Raw genomic sequence first — 17174 nt, 5'->3', positions numbered from 1 at the left:
GATTATTTTTCTTAAACTGTGTGAAAAGTCTAAAACGACTTATAATAAAAAACGGAGGGAGTATTGATGTAATCATTTCACTAATTCTAATCCTTTTAAATTAACATCGTAATTTATAAATTAGAAAATTGTTTTATAGTTAAATAAATTAAATCATTAAGTAATACAAATATATCTATTAATAATAAATATTTTATTATTTAAAGATTTTTTTTATATAAACTACTAATAACAAATACATATTATAATAGATTATAATGTTATTATAATTTTATTTGTAGATTATAAGTAGTTCTAAAATATTTTTTTTACTTAGAAGTTTTAACCCGTGCCTCGCACGGGTCTAAAATACTCTAAATACTAGTTTTTTATAATTAACAAAAATCTAAAACAAAAAAAATTCAGCTAATCCCTCCAAAATCACAAAACGCAACCGCGCCATTTTGCCCTTGTTTATCAGAAACAAAACACGTCGAATTCGAAGTCAGCTACTACCTCGAAAGCCAAACCCTCGCCGGAAAACCCAGCCGGACTTAACCTTCGTAAGAAAGAAGGCCGCCGGAAAACGTCACAAAGTCCAGGTTTTCCCTTTACTTCGATTTTCCCTTCCCATTAGCGCGCGAGGATGCCATTCCAGTGCGAATCGCGGCCGCGATAGCCGCCGCTGCAAATGGCATCATAGCAGATCTAAACTCCGCGCCTCGATTCCGCAATTGCGCGCTTTAGCTGTGCAATTGGTAACGTAGCTTTTGTTGAATCTCTAAGATGAAAGCTATTTAGTAAATTTTCTGTATATTTTTAACGACAAATGTATAGAAGCATCTAGTAGATTAGTAGTGAAAGAATCAAATATTTATACTGTTATTGATTTTCACTGATTTATTGCATTATGCATAGAGATCTTAATTTTTATTTTTATTAATGCTTTTTGTTTAGTAAAAGAGTGAAATGGAACCGGTACAGAAGATTTCAGGAGGAGGAGCAGAAACACTTAAAAATATGCCTCCTGGATCGTCGATTTCTATTGCATATCACCCCAATTTTGGACCTCATGATGATCTCATTGTTCTAGAGCTCGACGAGAAACTGATCCCAGATGTTTTGAATGAAAGGTATGTATTAATCTGCATCATGTTATTCTTTACTCTTTGTAAGGGAAATGAAATGATAGATTTACAGATTTGTTGCAATCACCGACCCTCTACTAACTGATTGCTTCTGATTCCCTGGGACCTGAGTGTTTCCTTGACAATGAGACGAGCTTGTTGTGGGCCTTTTGATGTATTGTTGTCAAATAGTAGCTAGAGTACTACAATGTAGTGGAATTTGAACAAATTGCTATTGTTGTGCGACATGCTGTTTAATAGAAAGTGTTGTCAAATAGTGGCACGTCAACATTGTATTGCAACGGAATTTGAACAAACAGCTATTTTTTGTGATTCAGGATTAATTAACAATACCATTTTAATGTACACCATAATAGGGTGAAGGATTGGAGGTCTGACCTCACTAGTTATAGAATAATTAGTAAACATTGTTAGACCTAATTTTAATCGTAGTTTTAATGTTACTCTTGGAGTAAGTGTAGAGAACATTTTGCATCTTTTTGATTTTTAGTTAAGAACCATAGTTGACTCTTATTAGTAATTAGTAAACATTGTTAGACCTAATTTTTAATCGTAGTTTTAATGTTACCCTTTAAGTTTGTGGTGTTTCTTCATTTGGCTTATCACCCCCTTTGAGTTTGGTGTCAGTCTCCATCTCTTCTTTTCCATGTTTATGATTACTTTCTTTTAATTATAAGTTTGCAACATTTTCACCATCTTCATCTATTTTTGCATTTCACATTTCTCAATGTTCTTTCTTCATCCTCCTTTCTTGTTATTTATGTCTTCTTTCTTCACTGTCTCTTATTATTTACGCACTTGTGTTTGTTGCTCTTCATGAACTTCACTAAAAAAAAGAAAACAACTCATGGTAGATCAGAAAAGCAATTTGACCCTAACTTGGATCATAACTTCATGTTGAGAAGAGAGATGAGAGGCATGTCATGGCGTCCTTTTGTGTGAGTTACTTACAAAGAGTCATAATATAAGGATTTATTCTTATCCTAATTACAGCAGTTACTTGGAATCAACATGTAATTACAATATATACATATTAATTTAATTCTAATAGTGACTCTTTCGCTGTCTTTGTCTTGTATTACATAATTTCTCTCTAATTTAGGATGGTCTTAAGAGGACAGCCTGATGAGGATGCGGTTCTTTGTACTCAATCAAAAACATATGCTATGAAATTTGTTGGAACTTCCAACTCTGTTTTGCTTGTACCACCAGAAAATCAATCAGAATCGTATGAAAATCAGCAGAAGAATGACATTAACAATACTGACGAGAAAGCGGTTGCACGTATAATAAAAGTTGTACCTGGTAGTTTGGAGCTTATTGAGGTTTCCCCCAAACTTGATAAACTCAAATTGCTTCTTTCAGAAAACACTTACAGATTTGACGAAAATGACATGGAAATTTTAGAAGAGAATCAGGAGTCAAGAGCGGGATTATATAACTGGAATGATCTTATAGACAATATTCAAGCTAGTGACGGGGAATTAAGATTTGGATTGCAGGCTCTTTCTGCTGTGGAGATTAATGGGTATTGGAGATTAGTTGATGAGAGCTACATGGACATGATTCTGGGAGTGCTTTTGAAAAATTCAGTGTTGAATGACTGGTCACTCAATGCTCTAAATGAAGATGAAGTTGTGAATATGCTGGAATCAGACGGATTTCCAATGGTTCTTGCAAGGCATTGCTTGCATGTATATGCCAAGCAAGTAAATGAAAATGATTGCATGGAAAGCTGTGTGTGGAAGTTGGATGAGAAGCGGGTATGCATACACTTTGCAAGAGAAATCCTGAAAGGAGGTAAGAGGAAGTTAGAGAGTTTTATGGAAGAATGGAGGAAGAAGACTCCAGACGAAATGCAGCCATCTTTTGATCTTATGGAAGGAGAGGTATTGACAGAGAAACTTGGAGTTGAGACTTGGGTTCGTGCGTTCCGCGTCTCTTCTTTGCCTTCCACTCCAGCTGAACGATTCTCCATTCTTTTCAGAGAGCGTGCAAAATGGGACTGGAAAGATCTGCAGCCTTATATCAGGTTAAGATATCATGTAACTTTGGTACATTAAAATGCTTCATCATTTTATTTTATTGATATACATATATTTTAAATAATTTTCTCTTTTTCAATGTTTCAGGGATCTGAATGTACCAGGTCTTTCTGCAGAAGGTTTATTACTCAAATACACTCGAAAGACACAACCATCACCTAATCAAGATCCAGTTTTCAGTGCAAGATAGTATGTGCTGATATATTCTTCACAGTTCTTATGGATTTCCCTCGTTTTATTTAAATTGACCGTAAGCATATTACTGGCTTATAAAAATTTAGGACCGTCTTTTATTTTTCCTGTTTTAATTTAGACATGTAATATCAAGAATTGATGTAGGCACTGCTTCAAAATTTAGAACAAACTTAGCAGAAAGAATCATTTTAGAGTGATAGTCGGTGTCTTTCTTTACTTTTTTGGAAATTATGATTCACTTCTAAAATGCAAATCTATCAAAATACTGAGACTTAAAAATGAAGTTTACATAATACTGTTAGGTAAAACTCTATGTTTGTGACAGAACCTGATTGCCCGGTTCTGGTAGTAAATTAGTTACCTATTGGAATTGCATTTCATTTTTCTAAATACTAACCAACAACATAGAAGAGTTACTTTTACTTTTAGGGGAGCTGCTTATGTAGAACTGTAAAAGAAAAACTACCAAAAACAAAACTCAACGATTGTATCAAATGAAGATTATAATTTACAGAAACTTCAACCCATGGACAAAAGTAATTCTACTAAACAAATATAAGATTTGAATCACAACAGATATTGTTTTCAAATTTGAAATAAATTAAATATGAACTTATCCTAAAACAAATCATAATATATAGTTATAGTAATAAATCAAATCTAAACTTCAAATTTAAGCTAATATCAATTCAAATTTGGATTAAAAGAAAGCAATCTTAAATGGTAGGGTATGGGCAAATAAAGATATGCAAATAGAATATAGCACAACAACAGGGTGTAGAGTGTCATATGGTAGGGTATGGGTACTTGGAGAAATTATCAATGGTGGGATTATGGGAGGCAAAGCACCCTGAGAAAAGCTCCAAGGACTAGGAAGCAGGGAGCCCTAACACAGATTTTAGGTGCTTCAATTTTCCTAAGGTTTAAGGTGCTCTTAGGCAAGTCCAAGTCCTCAACTTTTGTTCTTGTCGTCAAGGAAGTTGGAGAACACCTCCTAAAAAGGGTTTAGGATCTTGCCTTTTATCTTAATATCTTCTTTCTCTTCTAATGCCTTGATAATGTCTATGTTGAACTGAGTTTGAATGAATTAATCCCGTAAGTGTTACATAGACTTCTTTGAGTGAGATATTTTGTTGGGACCTATAGGGACTTAAACCTTCAATTGATTAGGACTCAATGAAATAATTCTTGAGTTGTCAAACAACCTCTTGATGGATTTTAAGCAACAAAAAGATAAAGGTTATTGCAAAAATTAAAGACAATAGAAAGAATAAGAGACTTGGAATTAAGATCAAAGATGGAAAGGGGTATAGTGCAAAATTAAAACAAACTTGCAAATGAAGAATACAAGAATGAAAGTGTAACTCTCTACTTGTTATATATGTGTATTAAATGTGCTTATAAGTGTGTATTGGATTACCTTATATTATATGATTTGGTCAATGTTTGTGTAGTTAGATTCGTTAGTAACCAAATTATGTGCAATTTTGCAGTAGTTAATTGATTAAGTTCCATATACTAACTGATTAGGTAGTGGCTAACTATAGACCACTGTTATGGTCTCACTCGGGTCTGGGATAGCGTTGACACAGTCTTAGACGCGGTAGAACCTTTCCTTCTCAGGTCCTTGATGAAGTCTCTTCTTAAATTCACAAGTTTTTTGTTTTTGTTTGAAGGAGGTTGTATTTGCCTCCACTATCTTATCTTAATACAATAGGGTACCCTTGAATCTCAGTAATGATACTTTGAAGTTTTTTGATATGAGTTATACTTCCAATATAATATGAAATGATTGTTTACAAAACAACAGTTCCCTTACTTCAATTTATGCACAAGAGAAGGGAGGAAATGATTTAGAGTTTTCATTTTGGCAGAGTTTTGGATTAGAAACAAATGAATTTTGTTGTCCTTCTCCAAATAGAGTTGTTCTATTTATAGAATCTTCCCAAATGCCTTTTGTACAATAGACAATATTGTTGCTCTCTTGTCTTCAATCTTCAGTCACTTTTGTACATATTGTTGTTCCCCCCAACTTGCAGAGGTTGCTACCTTCTCTGTAGAAAACTTGTGAAAAGGATACTATTCTCATTCAGTTGAATTGTTTTTTAATAGTCTTAAATATGATGTCCCCTTAGGCATTTAGATACTATGCTGCTAGTTTCTTTTATACACTTGCATCCATTTTCTTTTCAACTCTATCAGCTTCATAGCTTTGCAAGAGAGGAACATTCTGTGTAGTTGGTGTTTCGTGGCTAGGGACATCTTCAACCACCTCTTCTTCCGTTGCTTTACCCCACATTACAGTATAAAACCCAATCGATATTATTGTCGCTCCAACTAAACTGCAAAAAGCACAGAAGAATTTTAAAACTAGTTAAAAATGCAACAGACTAAACTTTGAATTATCTCTCTTCCACTATAATGTATGTACTAGTTGATAGATGAACTGAATGAGGAAGTGTTTGGATCTCTTAATGGGATACCATGAATACAGTAGCTATTTGTGTTGCTGTCGTGGTCGTCTCAAGTGAGTTTTATCCTGACCATGAACTGTTTCAGTTAGGATCCAACTCAAGTACTATTTGAAGGATTCAGCTTTAGTTGGAGTTCATTAACCAGTTAAGCTCAACCACTTAGTTATAGGTCAGCTTGAATTGATTTCATTAACCAGTTAAGCTCAACCCCTTAGTTATAGGTCGGCTTGAATTGATTTATTTAGACTTATCTGCTGACTTAAGTAGTCGTAAAACTATTTGATAGAACTTATGACAAGTGAATAAGTAAGTTTTAGCTTATATCTACAAGTCTTGTAGGATAACTAATGAAAATAACATAAAAACTGACTATTTGAATGAAGATTTGATTTGTAATTGAGAATTGAATTGAACATTATCATAAATGATAGTACCTTCCAAGATGGAGAGTATCACCAAGGAACACTACTCCCATGGCACAAGCTATGACAATTGAGAGTGGTTTGAACATTGCAACATACACCGCCCCCTTTATACGCAGTACATATGCGTGAACAGTATTGTTCAAGAATGATCCAAAAAATCCCTAAAAATATGAATTATATAAATCATAATTAGTAATACTAAGCAATATAGATTAAAGTTCTGTATTTTGTTTTTTCATGGCATCTTATTCCTAAACCTACCGAGCAAAGGATGGAAGCAAGTGATGTATCAAATCCTATTTTCCAAGCACTTGCATTTGGCTCACTTATCACTCCTACAATTGCAGCAATAATGCTCACACTTAAGTTGTAATAGAAGATCACTGTTAGTTCATCCGGGTACACCTTCATAATTTGAACCTGTAGGTTTTAAAGAAAATTTGAGAATTAGTGTTATTTTGATCATGAATACATGAGATCCATCATTATAAGGGTGGCAAAACGGGTATGACTCGTCGGACATATCTGTTTCGCCGTAATTTTTGGCAGGCCAAGCTAAGGTTTTAGACCTGTATCTATTTTTTCTGCAATTTTCAGTGGACCGGTTGTAGGCCCCTGCCCTGTTTTTTGACAGGCGCGAGCATTAATGAGGCAAACATGACTTTTTTTTTTTCGACTTTTAAATTTTAAGAATGCATGGTCCGTTTACCCTGTCTCGTTTTTTTTCTAGATTTTGTAAAGGAGACTTAAACGGAACAGACATGTTTGTTTGTCCCCAATCATTATAAGTATGTAAAGAAACTACTGTAAGTTAGAAGCTTCAAACATACTATAGCAACCAAAATATTTGTACCTGTACAATGTACCACATGGGAACCAATATATACTCAGCTGTAAGTAGAAGGCCACCAATGGCCCAATTTTGATCTGAAGATTTAAGAGTTTGATGAAGTGAAAGTGAAGGTCTATGTGGAATGATGATTGGTGGTCCTATGTAAAGTGTCACTATAAATGCTCCTGATATAGACACTATGGTCCCCAACACTTTGGCTTGACTACTTGAACTTCTTATAGCTACTTTTTCCATCCTTAAATAAATTAAATCAAGAGAAAAATGAATTAATACACAATAAGAGTTTGGGAAACACCAGCACATATTTGATTCTAAACTAACCCTGTAATTAAGGGCATAAATGTGAAGTTTTGAGATAGAATCGTGAAGTAGACGGTTCTGGTGGCCAGCTCATTGAATTGTCCTAGTCCTATTCTTGGTTTTTCTCAATAACATATCAAAGTCCTATTCTAAAATATCAACAATAATATGCAAGTGAATTAAATTTCTGATAGATTATTTTAAGAATATAATCTATATTTTTTAATAATTATTATGATAAATATCTTTTATAATTTGTTAATTATTCAATATAAATAAAGCTCCTAAATTTTCGTTTGTAAATGTTCTTCTCAACCTATTCATCGTTGAGGGTATTGATATGAATAAAACCTATGATTACGTGTGTCACCAATTATTTTGAAGTTAGACACCATTTTAAAACTTCATAAAGCTTTTGGTCAAAATAATCCAAGTAATGTGGCCAACACACGCAAGGTCAATAAGTATTACTCTTTCCGTTTCATAATATGTGTACTCTTTAAGATTTTCACATTTTTTTAAAAAAATAATTAATTATGTTGTTTTCAATGATAAAATGAGTCTTATTTACTAAAATAACTTACCTTATTAACAAATAAAAATAGGAAAGAGAACACGAGACGGAAAAAGTAATTATCAACGTTTTTAAATCACAAATCTAACAACTATTTGACCAATCTTCTCAATTTAGAGGACAAACATATAAATTTAATTAAAATATTTTTTTATAATTAATATAGTCGTCATACATTAAAAAAATATGGTGACCCCATTTCAAACTTTAACTTCCCATATAAAATATTATCAAAGCCAACTTTTTCTAAGTTGAAAACCAAGTAATGAATTATTAGTATATTTTAATTTCCTTGTTCTTTACACTAAACTCCAATCCAAAACATGCTTGCACATAAAGATTACTCAAAAATTAAAATAATAAAATAAGAAGAAACCTGAAAATGATGGCAAGCAAGAAGGTAAAAGCTGGCACCAAGTTGCTGATAGCTGATGAAAGAGTTGGAGAACTCAAACTAATACCTGTATAACCCATTATCTGAGATGAACTTCTGCAATTTTTTCACAAATTAAACAAAATAAATAAATAAATAAATAAACACTCAAAATTAGTAAAAATTAATTAATTGCATGCTTAATAAATTTGTATGTACCCTATCAACCCAAGAAGACCAATTTTGTATAATACAGGTTTACTCAAAGGAGGAAGAACTCTTGATCTGAAAAAAATTGAAAGAATTAAAAGATTATTGAGACTGTAAAATTAAAGGTTAATCATGAATATTTATATAAAATTCATGAACCTTTTGGAGAAAAAGGGTGAAGGAAGAAGAACAAAAGCAGCAACAGCATAAGCATAGACAACAAAAACATGGTAACTCATTCCTTTTAAGGTAGCAGCTTTGAAGAGAGTGTTCAAAGCAACGTTGATGCATTCCATGGTTACCATGGCACCAAAAGGAACCAAATCTTTGTAACAATATTTTTTTGTCATTTTTCTTTCAAGAGTAAAGTTTCAGTTCAGTGAGGTTAAGAAACAATGGGTTGAAGTGGAGTGTGGTATCCAAATAGATAATTTGGTTTGTAGCACTTTAATAATGCAAATTTTGGATATGATATTAATAACCTTGTTATTGCCATGGAGTACTTTGATTAATTATTTGATATTATTGGTGACGTATAGAGCACTACATAGTTTCAAATCAACGCGTCTCTATTTTAATTTATCTAGTTTTTTTATTTAGTTAGAGAGAACCAAAATATTTTGTTTTAATAAATTAAGGGTCTCGTTAATGAGTATCCTCAGGATATTCTTTAAGCATACTAAATAAATAAAATATATTTTTTATTTATAAAAGACAATATTTTAATTTTTAATTCATTTCCAATAAATAAATATACATATTTTTAAAAAAATTTATCACTGCTCAAAGACACTAGTTAGGATTTCCCTAAAATTAATGCTAGATTTTTCAGAAAATAAGAGGCAGTTTCAACATAAAATATTACAATAACTGTTTTGTTAGCAATAAAAACTCAAATTAATATTATACTATACTACAAAGCAAATAAATGATATATACATAATTAATTATCCGATCACATGTTATAAATAAAAATAATCATTTTCACACAAATTTAAAAAATTAGTTCCGTGTAACTTATTATTTTTAATGTCAATTAGGTTGGGTGCATTTACATTGAGAGGACATGTGGTCTTGGTCCAAGAATACCTTCTTGTTAGACAATATAGTTGGATCGATCCCAATTGTAAGATGACTAAGAAGATGATGAAATGTTCCAAGGAGCCCAGTGTTGCCACTATGGATGTTGTATGTGGCCGCCAGTCCTGCCACCTCTCCCAAAGTGAGTGTGAATCGATTTTTCAATGATATAACCTTGAAAAGATTGAAATACATAATAATCAAGATTTGCAACTTTTAATCATTTGAAACAATACTTATGCATGATTTTTTCCCCTAAAACTAACTGGTTGTTTCTAGTGCCACTAAATGCTTTCTAAAGTTAATGGAAGTAAATTATAAAACACGTTCAACTATTATGTTACTTGTCATATATTTGACAAGAATTTTTGAACCAACTATATAACGGAAGCAAATACCTTGACTTTTGAGCACGAACAGTATTATGCAATCCACATGTTTTAGCCTGTCTCAAAAATCCACTTACGCCAAATAACATTAGCATCAGGTGATTGAGGCACTAAATCCCATGCCTTATTTTTAATTAGAGCATTATATTCCCAATTTGGACCCAGTCCACATAATGCTTAACAATCCTTAATCATAAGAAGAAACATCAAACCATTAATCCATATCCTCTAAGTGATTCCCATTGAAGTTCCATTGACCAAACAACTAAGGAAATAAACCCTAGAAAAAAATCCCTCAACCAATTGATCCCTTACGTAAGAAACCCTAGATCCATGAGGTTTAAAAGCACCAAAGTGCCTAGAGAAATAAACCCTAGGTCAAGAAGTTCATTGATCCAATAATCTTCAAATGCCTGAGCCAACAATCCATCTGATCACGTGCAAAACACCATCTTTCTTTTCTTTTGATGAGGGAATGAATAAGCCTTGTCCCAAGACCCTTTGATTATAAGTATGTATGATGCAGATGCAGGGCCGGCCCTGGGCCAGGGCAAGCAGGCCCACAGCCCAGGGCCTCCAAAAATAAAGGGCCTCATAATTTTTTTGTTTTGGGCTTTTGAAAATATTAAATAAAATATTATATAAAAGATAAGTTTAGCAAGCTTTCAAATATGTAGTTAGGCTGCAGCGGCACAAACCCTCAGACTATAACTAAAGATGCGTGTGTTCGAGTTCTGTTCCTAGCATGTGTTTTTTTGTCTTCTTAATTTTATTTTCAAAAGTGCCAAAAAAAACATTTCTTAATTATTTCTTTACACCATCAAATTTTAAGATTTATAATTAGTCTATCTTATTTATAATATTGCAAGAACATTGCTTAAGGTATTATTTTATTTATTAAAGAGCAATTTTTAAAATTGGAACACAACCTCCAAATTATTTTAGACGGGTCTGCTACCGAATATTAATTAGAATATGATATTTTTTATGTTAGTTACATGGATAAATGATTAATTTTGATGTTATTGATATTATTTATAATTTAAATACATGATGTTCTTTTAAAAAAAATATTTTTATTAAAAATCTATTTTAATTATTTGCCCTGGGCCTCGAAAATGTCAGGACCGACCCTGTGCAGATGCATGAGTTTCCTATATGAGAGGTGGTGGGTATACATATGAAATGAGAAGTCAAAGCCAGATAAAAGTAAAAGGGGTAGGACAAATTTGAGGTATGACACGTATGAATGTGAATATAAAAAGAAAAAAAGAAAGAAGAGATGATTTATGAGAAAGTTGGAAAAATGATTAGGAGAAAAAATGTAATGAGAGGGAATGAATGAATGAACATTTGGGAAAGAGGGAAAATTAATTTTGAATGCAGAAGTTGATTTTGTGAGTCCAAAAGGCACACGGTGATTGGATGAGAAGTGGAAATATTGAGGACATTTGTCTTTTACTGGTTAGTCATTTTTGTTGTGTAAAAATGAGAGACACTTAAGGGCAATTTATGATATTTGGTAGTATCTTTTATTAGTTGATATATATAGTTGAAGTTTAAGGTGTCACCAGGGCCGACCCTGGGCCAGGGCACACAGGTCCACAGCCCATGACCTAAGAAAAACGGGGGCCTCATTTTTTTGGGGGGGGGGGGGGGGGGTGTGGTTAAAATTTATAATACTGAGATCACAAAATATATTTTTGTCAGCGAAGCTAGAAAGCAACTTTGTAGCTGTAGCTCGGCGGTTAAGCCACATTTACTGGAGCTTTAGTGTTTGCAGTTCATTTTACAACAATACTTCAATCTTTCTCTAAATTTCAATAATCAATGACTATTATTTTACCGTAACAGTTCAATCTTTCTCTAAATTTCAGTGATTATATTATTATTTTATAACATCAATCTTTCTCTAAATTTCAAAATTTCAATGATTATTATTTTACAATAACACTTCAATCTTTCTCAAAAAGATAAACTTTAAGTATACCTTAGTGCCAAGTCATTTCATAGGTTTGCAATAAGTTCTTGATATAATTTTTGTGACAATTAACATTTATTAAATTTTAATTATAAATAATTTGTATATGATTAATTAAAATTTATAATAAAAATTAAATTCAATTTTTTTTAATTGTAACCCTTATAATTTTATTTTAATTTATTTCGAGTTTAAATGCTATGCACTTTTAGTGTAAAACTTTTTACACTATCAATGCATCACAACCACTCAATTATATTATTTTAAAAGAAATTAAAATAAGAGTCAAATGTTTTCAACAAATTAATGGTTGTGATTAATTGACGGTGTACATTTTTTTTACTGTGAGTGTATTCCAATTATATTCATTTATTTCAGTATAAATTTTAGAGTCTATTTATATGTTATAATTAAATATTTAAAAGTTTGTTATACAATTAGCTTATTTACTATCAAATTTTTATGATGAAATTAAATTCATTATTAATTGTGTTTTGAAATAAAGTTTTTACAAATTATCTGATCATAAAAATAAGCTTTTTACCAATTAGACTTAGAAATTGGAGCAATTAAGACACTTAAAAGACTCTCATTCTTAATTCAATTAATCATATTTCAATTTTGAATACTTTAATGATTTGCATATGACTTCTTATCTGAATTAAAATTCTTTTATTGTTAAAAACAACCAAAACTTCATATTTTTGATATTGTCTCTGAGATTCTTCTTATTTTGGAGACGAGTAATTTTTTTTTGGTTAGGGGTCTACTTTTTTATTTTCCCGGGGCCTCTAAAAAGTTGGGACCGGCCCTGGGTGTCACCAATATGGTATGAGACATTTAGGGATGTTAATAGGGTGAGGCGGAGGCGAGGAATGTATTTCATTCTCACTTTTGAATTTATTCTTCATTTTCGTCTCATATCTCTATCACGAAAGCATTTTGTCCTCTACTTCTGGATGCATACGATTGTGAGCATGGGGAGGGATATGAGAATCATGAGACACACTCGTTCTCACAGCAGAAGAAGTTTCACTCTTATAATCCCTCACTAAGTTAACAATATTATCATTCATCCTGACTAGGAAACAGGAAATGCTGGAGGAAAATCTTGAGTTTAGATTTTGATCCAGGAACTGCAACTACCTTGAGTAATGCTCTCAGGAAAAATAAGACAAAAGCGTTCTTAATAAAGTGACTATGAATAAGCTCGAATGCCAAGGATTGCGAAAAGTTTCCAAAATGCTTAACTCCTTCTATTTATGGGCAATGATAATTGAACGACTTAGATCAACTAAAGAGGGAAGTTACCATATCAACAACTGGATATCTCCTTGGGAATGCAAACTCAAGTGCACTATCAACCGCGTTATGCCCTAGCTTGTCTTATTAGTGCACATGTCAAGAAAAGACAGTGAAATGTTTCAATGATGAGAATGCATTTAATGCATTTGTTCCCTCTACTTATTTAGTTGATTTAACGCTTTTCAGTTCTATCTCACACATGATGCCAGAGGCAAACCAAAATCACTAAAGGCATTCCCGACTCATTCAACGCCCGACAAAGCCTTGAAGACAACTATTCTGGGTCAGCCGAAGGTCCAAATAACTAAGGTTCGATTCATCTTTAATCCACTCCACCTGACCCAAAGTATAAAGTCAGTTCACACAGGAAGAAGGTACACTTTCTAATTCTCACTTTTCACTATACTCATCTTGAATCTCAAACTGACTTGGACATTGGAGTGCTAACCATATAGGTCCATCCCGCGCTGTCGTACCAGAGATTTGAGTCGGTTCGAGAGTATTAGTTCATCAACTATATCCATTTATGATTTCTGAACGAAACAATGCCTATTCTCGTGAATCTCTAAAGTTTTCGCGGAGATTCATAAACATAAAAAAATATTTTATTATTTTAAACCAAATTAATTATTAAAAAATTTAAATACTAATCACAAAAAATAAAAAAAATAATGATCTACCATAAATTTAATATTTTGACAATATTAAATCTATACTCAGGAAAAAAACAATGACCATATTTTTAAATAAAAATAATCAAAATAATTATTTAGATTTCTATCTTTTACTAAAACTACATGGTCTAAATCTATTATTAATATATAAAAACTAAAGTATCTGGAAATTCCACTTAAAGGCCTCTGATAAAACTACTAAAACTTTTCTAATTCCATGGGTAAAAAAGACTTTTAGCAAAATAACTCAATATTATTGATTTGACATTTATTGTTGCTGATGTGTCGTTCTGTTAATTTTTGTTGGTATTTTATATTTATTTTTATTTTTAGTTATTTATTTACACAAATTACAAAACCCTAATAGCTCCTATTAAATGTTAATATTGAATACATACAGTTATTCCATAATTTGGATCTATATGTTTTACGTTTATCAAAACAAAAAACCCTCCACTACCGAAAAACACAAAACCCAAAATATTTATTTTTTATTTGTTTAAATTCATTAAATGCACCCATTATTTGTTCACTTAAAATGCTATCACCACAAAATTAATGATATTGCACGTTCACTTATGCAAGCATTATTTGATTTATTTATTCTATATTATTCTATATTAATTTTATTTATTCTTTAAATGCCCACTAAACAACTCAACACCCTAAATTCAATTCTTCAACACAAACTCTCCATATTCTCTGTATGTACATGAATGGAGAGAGAAGTATGTACATGAATGGAGAGAGAAGTTTCACAAATATCTCAAGAATCCCAAACGACGCTTTTCAGATTCACACAACTTCCTATCTCCATTAAATTCCATCACTTTTCCATGAACCCTAATATCCACACCATGAGGCTGACTATATATTCCCCTCAGAGGAGCTAATCGGCACATGATCACCACCAATGGCTTCTCCCACCTCAAAGATTCAACAAGAAACATCTGTTTTAAACCTTTGACATCGAACCACCTTTAACCCTAACAATGGTATGCAAATATTTTTGTTAGTTGTTTTAAATCGTTAAATTTTGATTGTTAGATGATGGGTTTTATGGGTTTTGATGCAGGTCAAATCTATGGGCTTCACGGTTAAAGATGTTCTTAGTTTGTTCCAGATGAAAACAAGTTTCAATTACTAATATATATTTTTGGTTTTTTTTTTAAGGTTCTATGGGATACAGTTTTGAAAAGCTTTTTCTTATATTTCTATGAGACACCTTTTTGCATGAATTGGAGAAAGTATTTGATTCAAAAAACCAATATGCTTCATTTGATTGATCTTCATGAAACTGAAACTCAGCGGCATGATATCTATATTACTTGAACCTAATCAGGGTTTTATGTTTAAATTGTAAAGGTTTCATTTGATTGTTTGATTTTCATGTTTATTTTGCAAATCGTCAGGGATTTCCAAGGAATCATTGATACAACTCGCCGCACAACTCATTCCCAAGTTCTTCAAGTTCTTTTCCTAAACAGTTTGGTCTGACACTCAATGCTCATCTAGATTTGGTTGAAGTTGAATAACTTGGGGTATGTCATGTATGATTCACAGATAATGAATATATTGGTTGTTATGATTTCTTTGTTATTTTTTGTTTGTGCTTTGAGGTTTGTATTTTTACAATTTTTTATGTTGTTGAACAGGTTTAGGTGTACAAGTGATAAGAGGGCTGCCTTTTTTTTGGTAAGTTTTGATTTTTTTTAGGATGTTACATTCTTCAGAATATGGACTTGATTATGATGTATTTATTTTTTATTTGAATCATTTATAAGAGTTTGTGGAGTATGATTATATGCACAAAAGCTCTTATGTCTCTGCTGAGGAAGGATGATATGCGATGATATGCACAAGGCTCTTATGTCTATGCTTAGTAACAAAATGGATAAATTTGTGGATTTGGGGTTATTATCAGATTATAATGAATATATGATTTCTCAGTTTTCTGCACTTTCAATATGAGTTTTCACATGCAATAAGTTTGTTGTTGGAAGTTCCGCAACAAGTTGTTATTCTACTAAATCTTTAAGCTAATTGGTTCCAAGTTTATGACAATACTTTCTTTCTGAGTCAAATGCATATAACACTTGATATCTGATGAATGCTTAAATTAGTACTTTGTTGTTGTAGTAGTTTTTTAGTACTACAACTGGTTGCACTGGGGAGAGTGTTGAGGTTGATTTAAGGACATTGGAATTCTCTGTATTTAGAGAAGCGTAATAGGCATTTTTTATGTATATTTATTTATAAAATACATCATGTATTCTTAATTATGAAATAGTGCTATTTTTTATGTATATTAAATAATATTTATAGTTTGATTAATGTGTGTGATTGTATGATATAATTATTACTAAGTTATTATTTGAAGATAAATATATTTAATTATAATGTTTTTATGTTTTAAAAAAAATTAAATGTATTAATAAGAAATATATTTCACAAAATAATAATAAATACATTTAAAGTTTTAAATTTAAATAAATATATATTCAGAAAGAGTGTTATAACTAAGAATAGAATAAATAATAATAATGTGTCACAATTTTAATCAACTATGTGTTTTAATGCATCGATTTTAATATTAAATTAATACAAATAATTGATTAAATTTTATAATATACAAAAAGATAAATAATTTTTCTTAGTAAGTTTGAATTATCTTATAAATAAATAATTTACTCTTTTTTCTCAATTGTTTAAGAGTTCTTTAAATAATTATTTCCTCTATAAAGGCATATTACATTTAAATCATTCATTTGAATTATATAATTGTTAAAATACAGTTAACCTATGTAACATTTGATTAAATTTAAACAATCTTCAAATAATGCATTTATATAAATGCATTTATACCATGTTTTTTTTTGTTTAAAACTATTACTATTTATTAGACAATTATTATTTATAATGATAAACTTTCCCCGCGTGCAAGTATTAATGTATATAAAATGGTTTTTATTTTAAACGTCAATAACATTATGCTTCTATTATTAATAAACTTTTCTTATTCCACGGGTATACAAGTCTTTTGTCAAAATAACACAATAATATTGATTTGGCATTTATTGCTGTTGATGTGGCAGTCTCTTATTTTTTTGTTGGTTTTTTTTTCTTCAAATCTACACGTTAGAAGTTAATACCTATGGTTATATCCTAA

General features: G+C 31.3%; 2 protein-coding genes across 2 annotated transcripts; one reads left to right on the top strand and one right to left on the bottom strand.

Annotated features, from left to right (window-relative positions):
- Nucleotides 1-410: 410 nt before the first annotated feature.
- On the top strand, nt 411-4989 carry LOC131609120 (uncharacterized). The gene is made up of 4 exons (XM_058880777.1): nt 411-581; nt 937-1112; nt 2230-3159; nt 3260-4989. The coding sequence occupies exons 2-4, from the start codon at nt 949-951 to the stop codon at nt 3360-3362; spliced, it is 1197 nt and encodes a 398-aa protein (XP_058736760.1). The 5' UTR covers nt 411-581; nt 937-948; the 3' UTR covers nt 3363-4989.
- Nucleotides 4990-5105: 116 nt separating this feature from the next.
- Nucleotides 5106-9033, bottom strand: LOC131609121 (WAT1-related protein At3g28050-like). The gene is made up of 7 exons (XM_058880778.1): nt 8736-9033; nt 8586-8651; nt 8370-8483; nt 7120-7354; nt 6528-6686; nt 6276-6427; nt 5106-5709 (listed from the first exon to the last, which is right to left on the bottom strand). The coding sequence occupies exons 1-7, from the start codon at nt 8924-8926 to the stop codon at nt 5532-5534; spliced, it is 1095 nt and encodes a 364-aa protein (XP_058736761.1). The 5' UTR covers nt 8927-9033; the 3' UTR covers nt 5106-5531.
- Nucleotides 9034-17174: the final 8141 nt, after the last annotated feature.

Source organism: Vicia villosa, linkage group LG6 (assembly GCF_029867415.1).
Source record: "Vicia villosa cultivar HV-30 ecotype Madison, WI linkage group LG6, Vvil1.0, whole genome shotgun sequence".
NCBI lineage: Eukaryota > Viridiplantae > Streptophyta > Magnoliopsida > Fabales > Fabaceae > Vicia > Vicia villosa.
The sequence above is the reverse complement of the archived record's forward strand: the minus strand, read 5'-3'. Positions and strand labels throughout refer to the sequence as shown.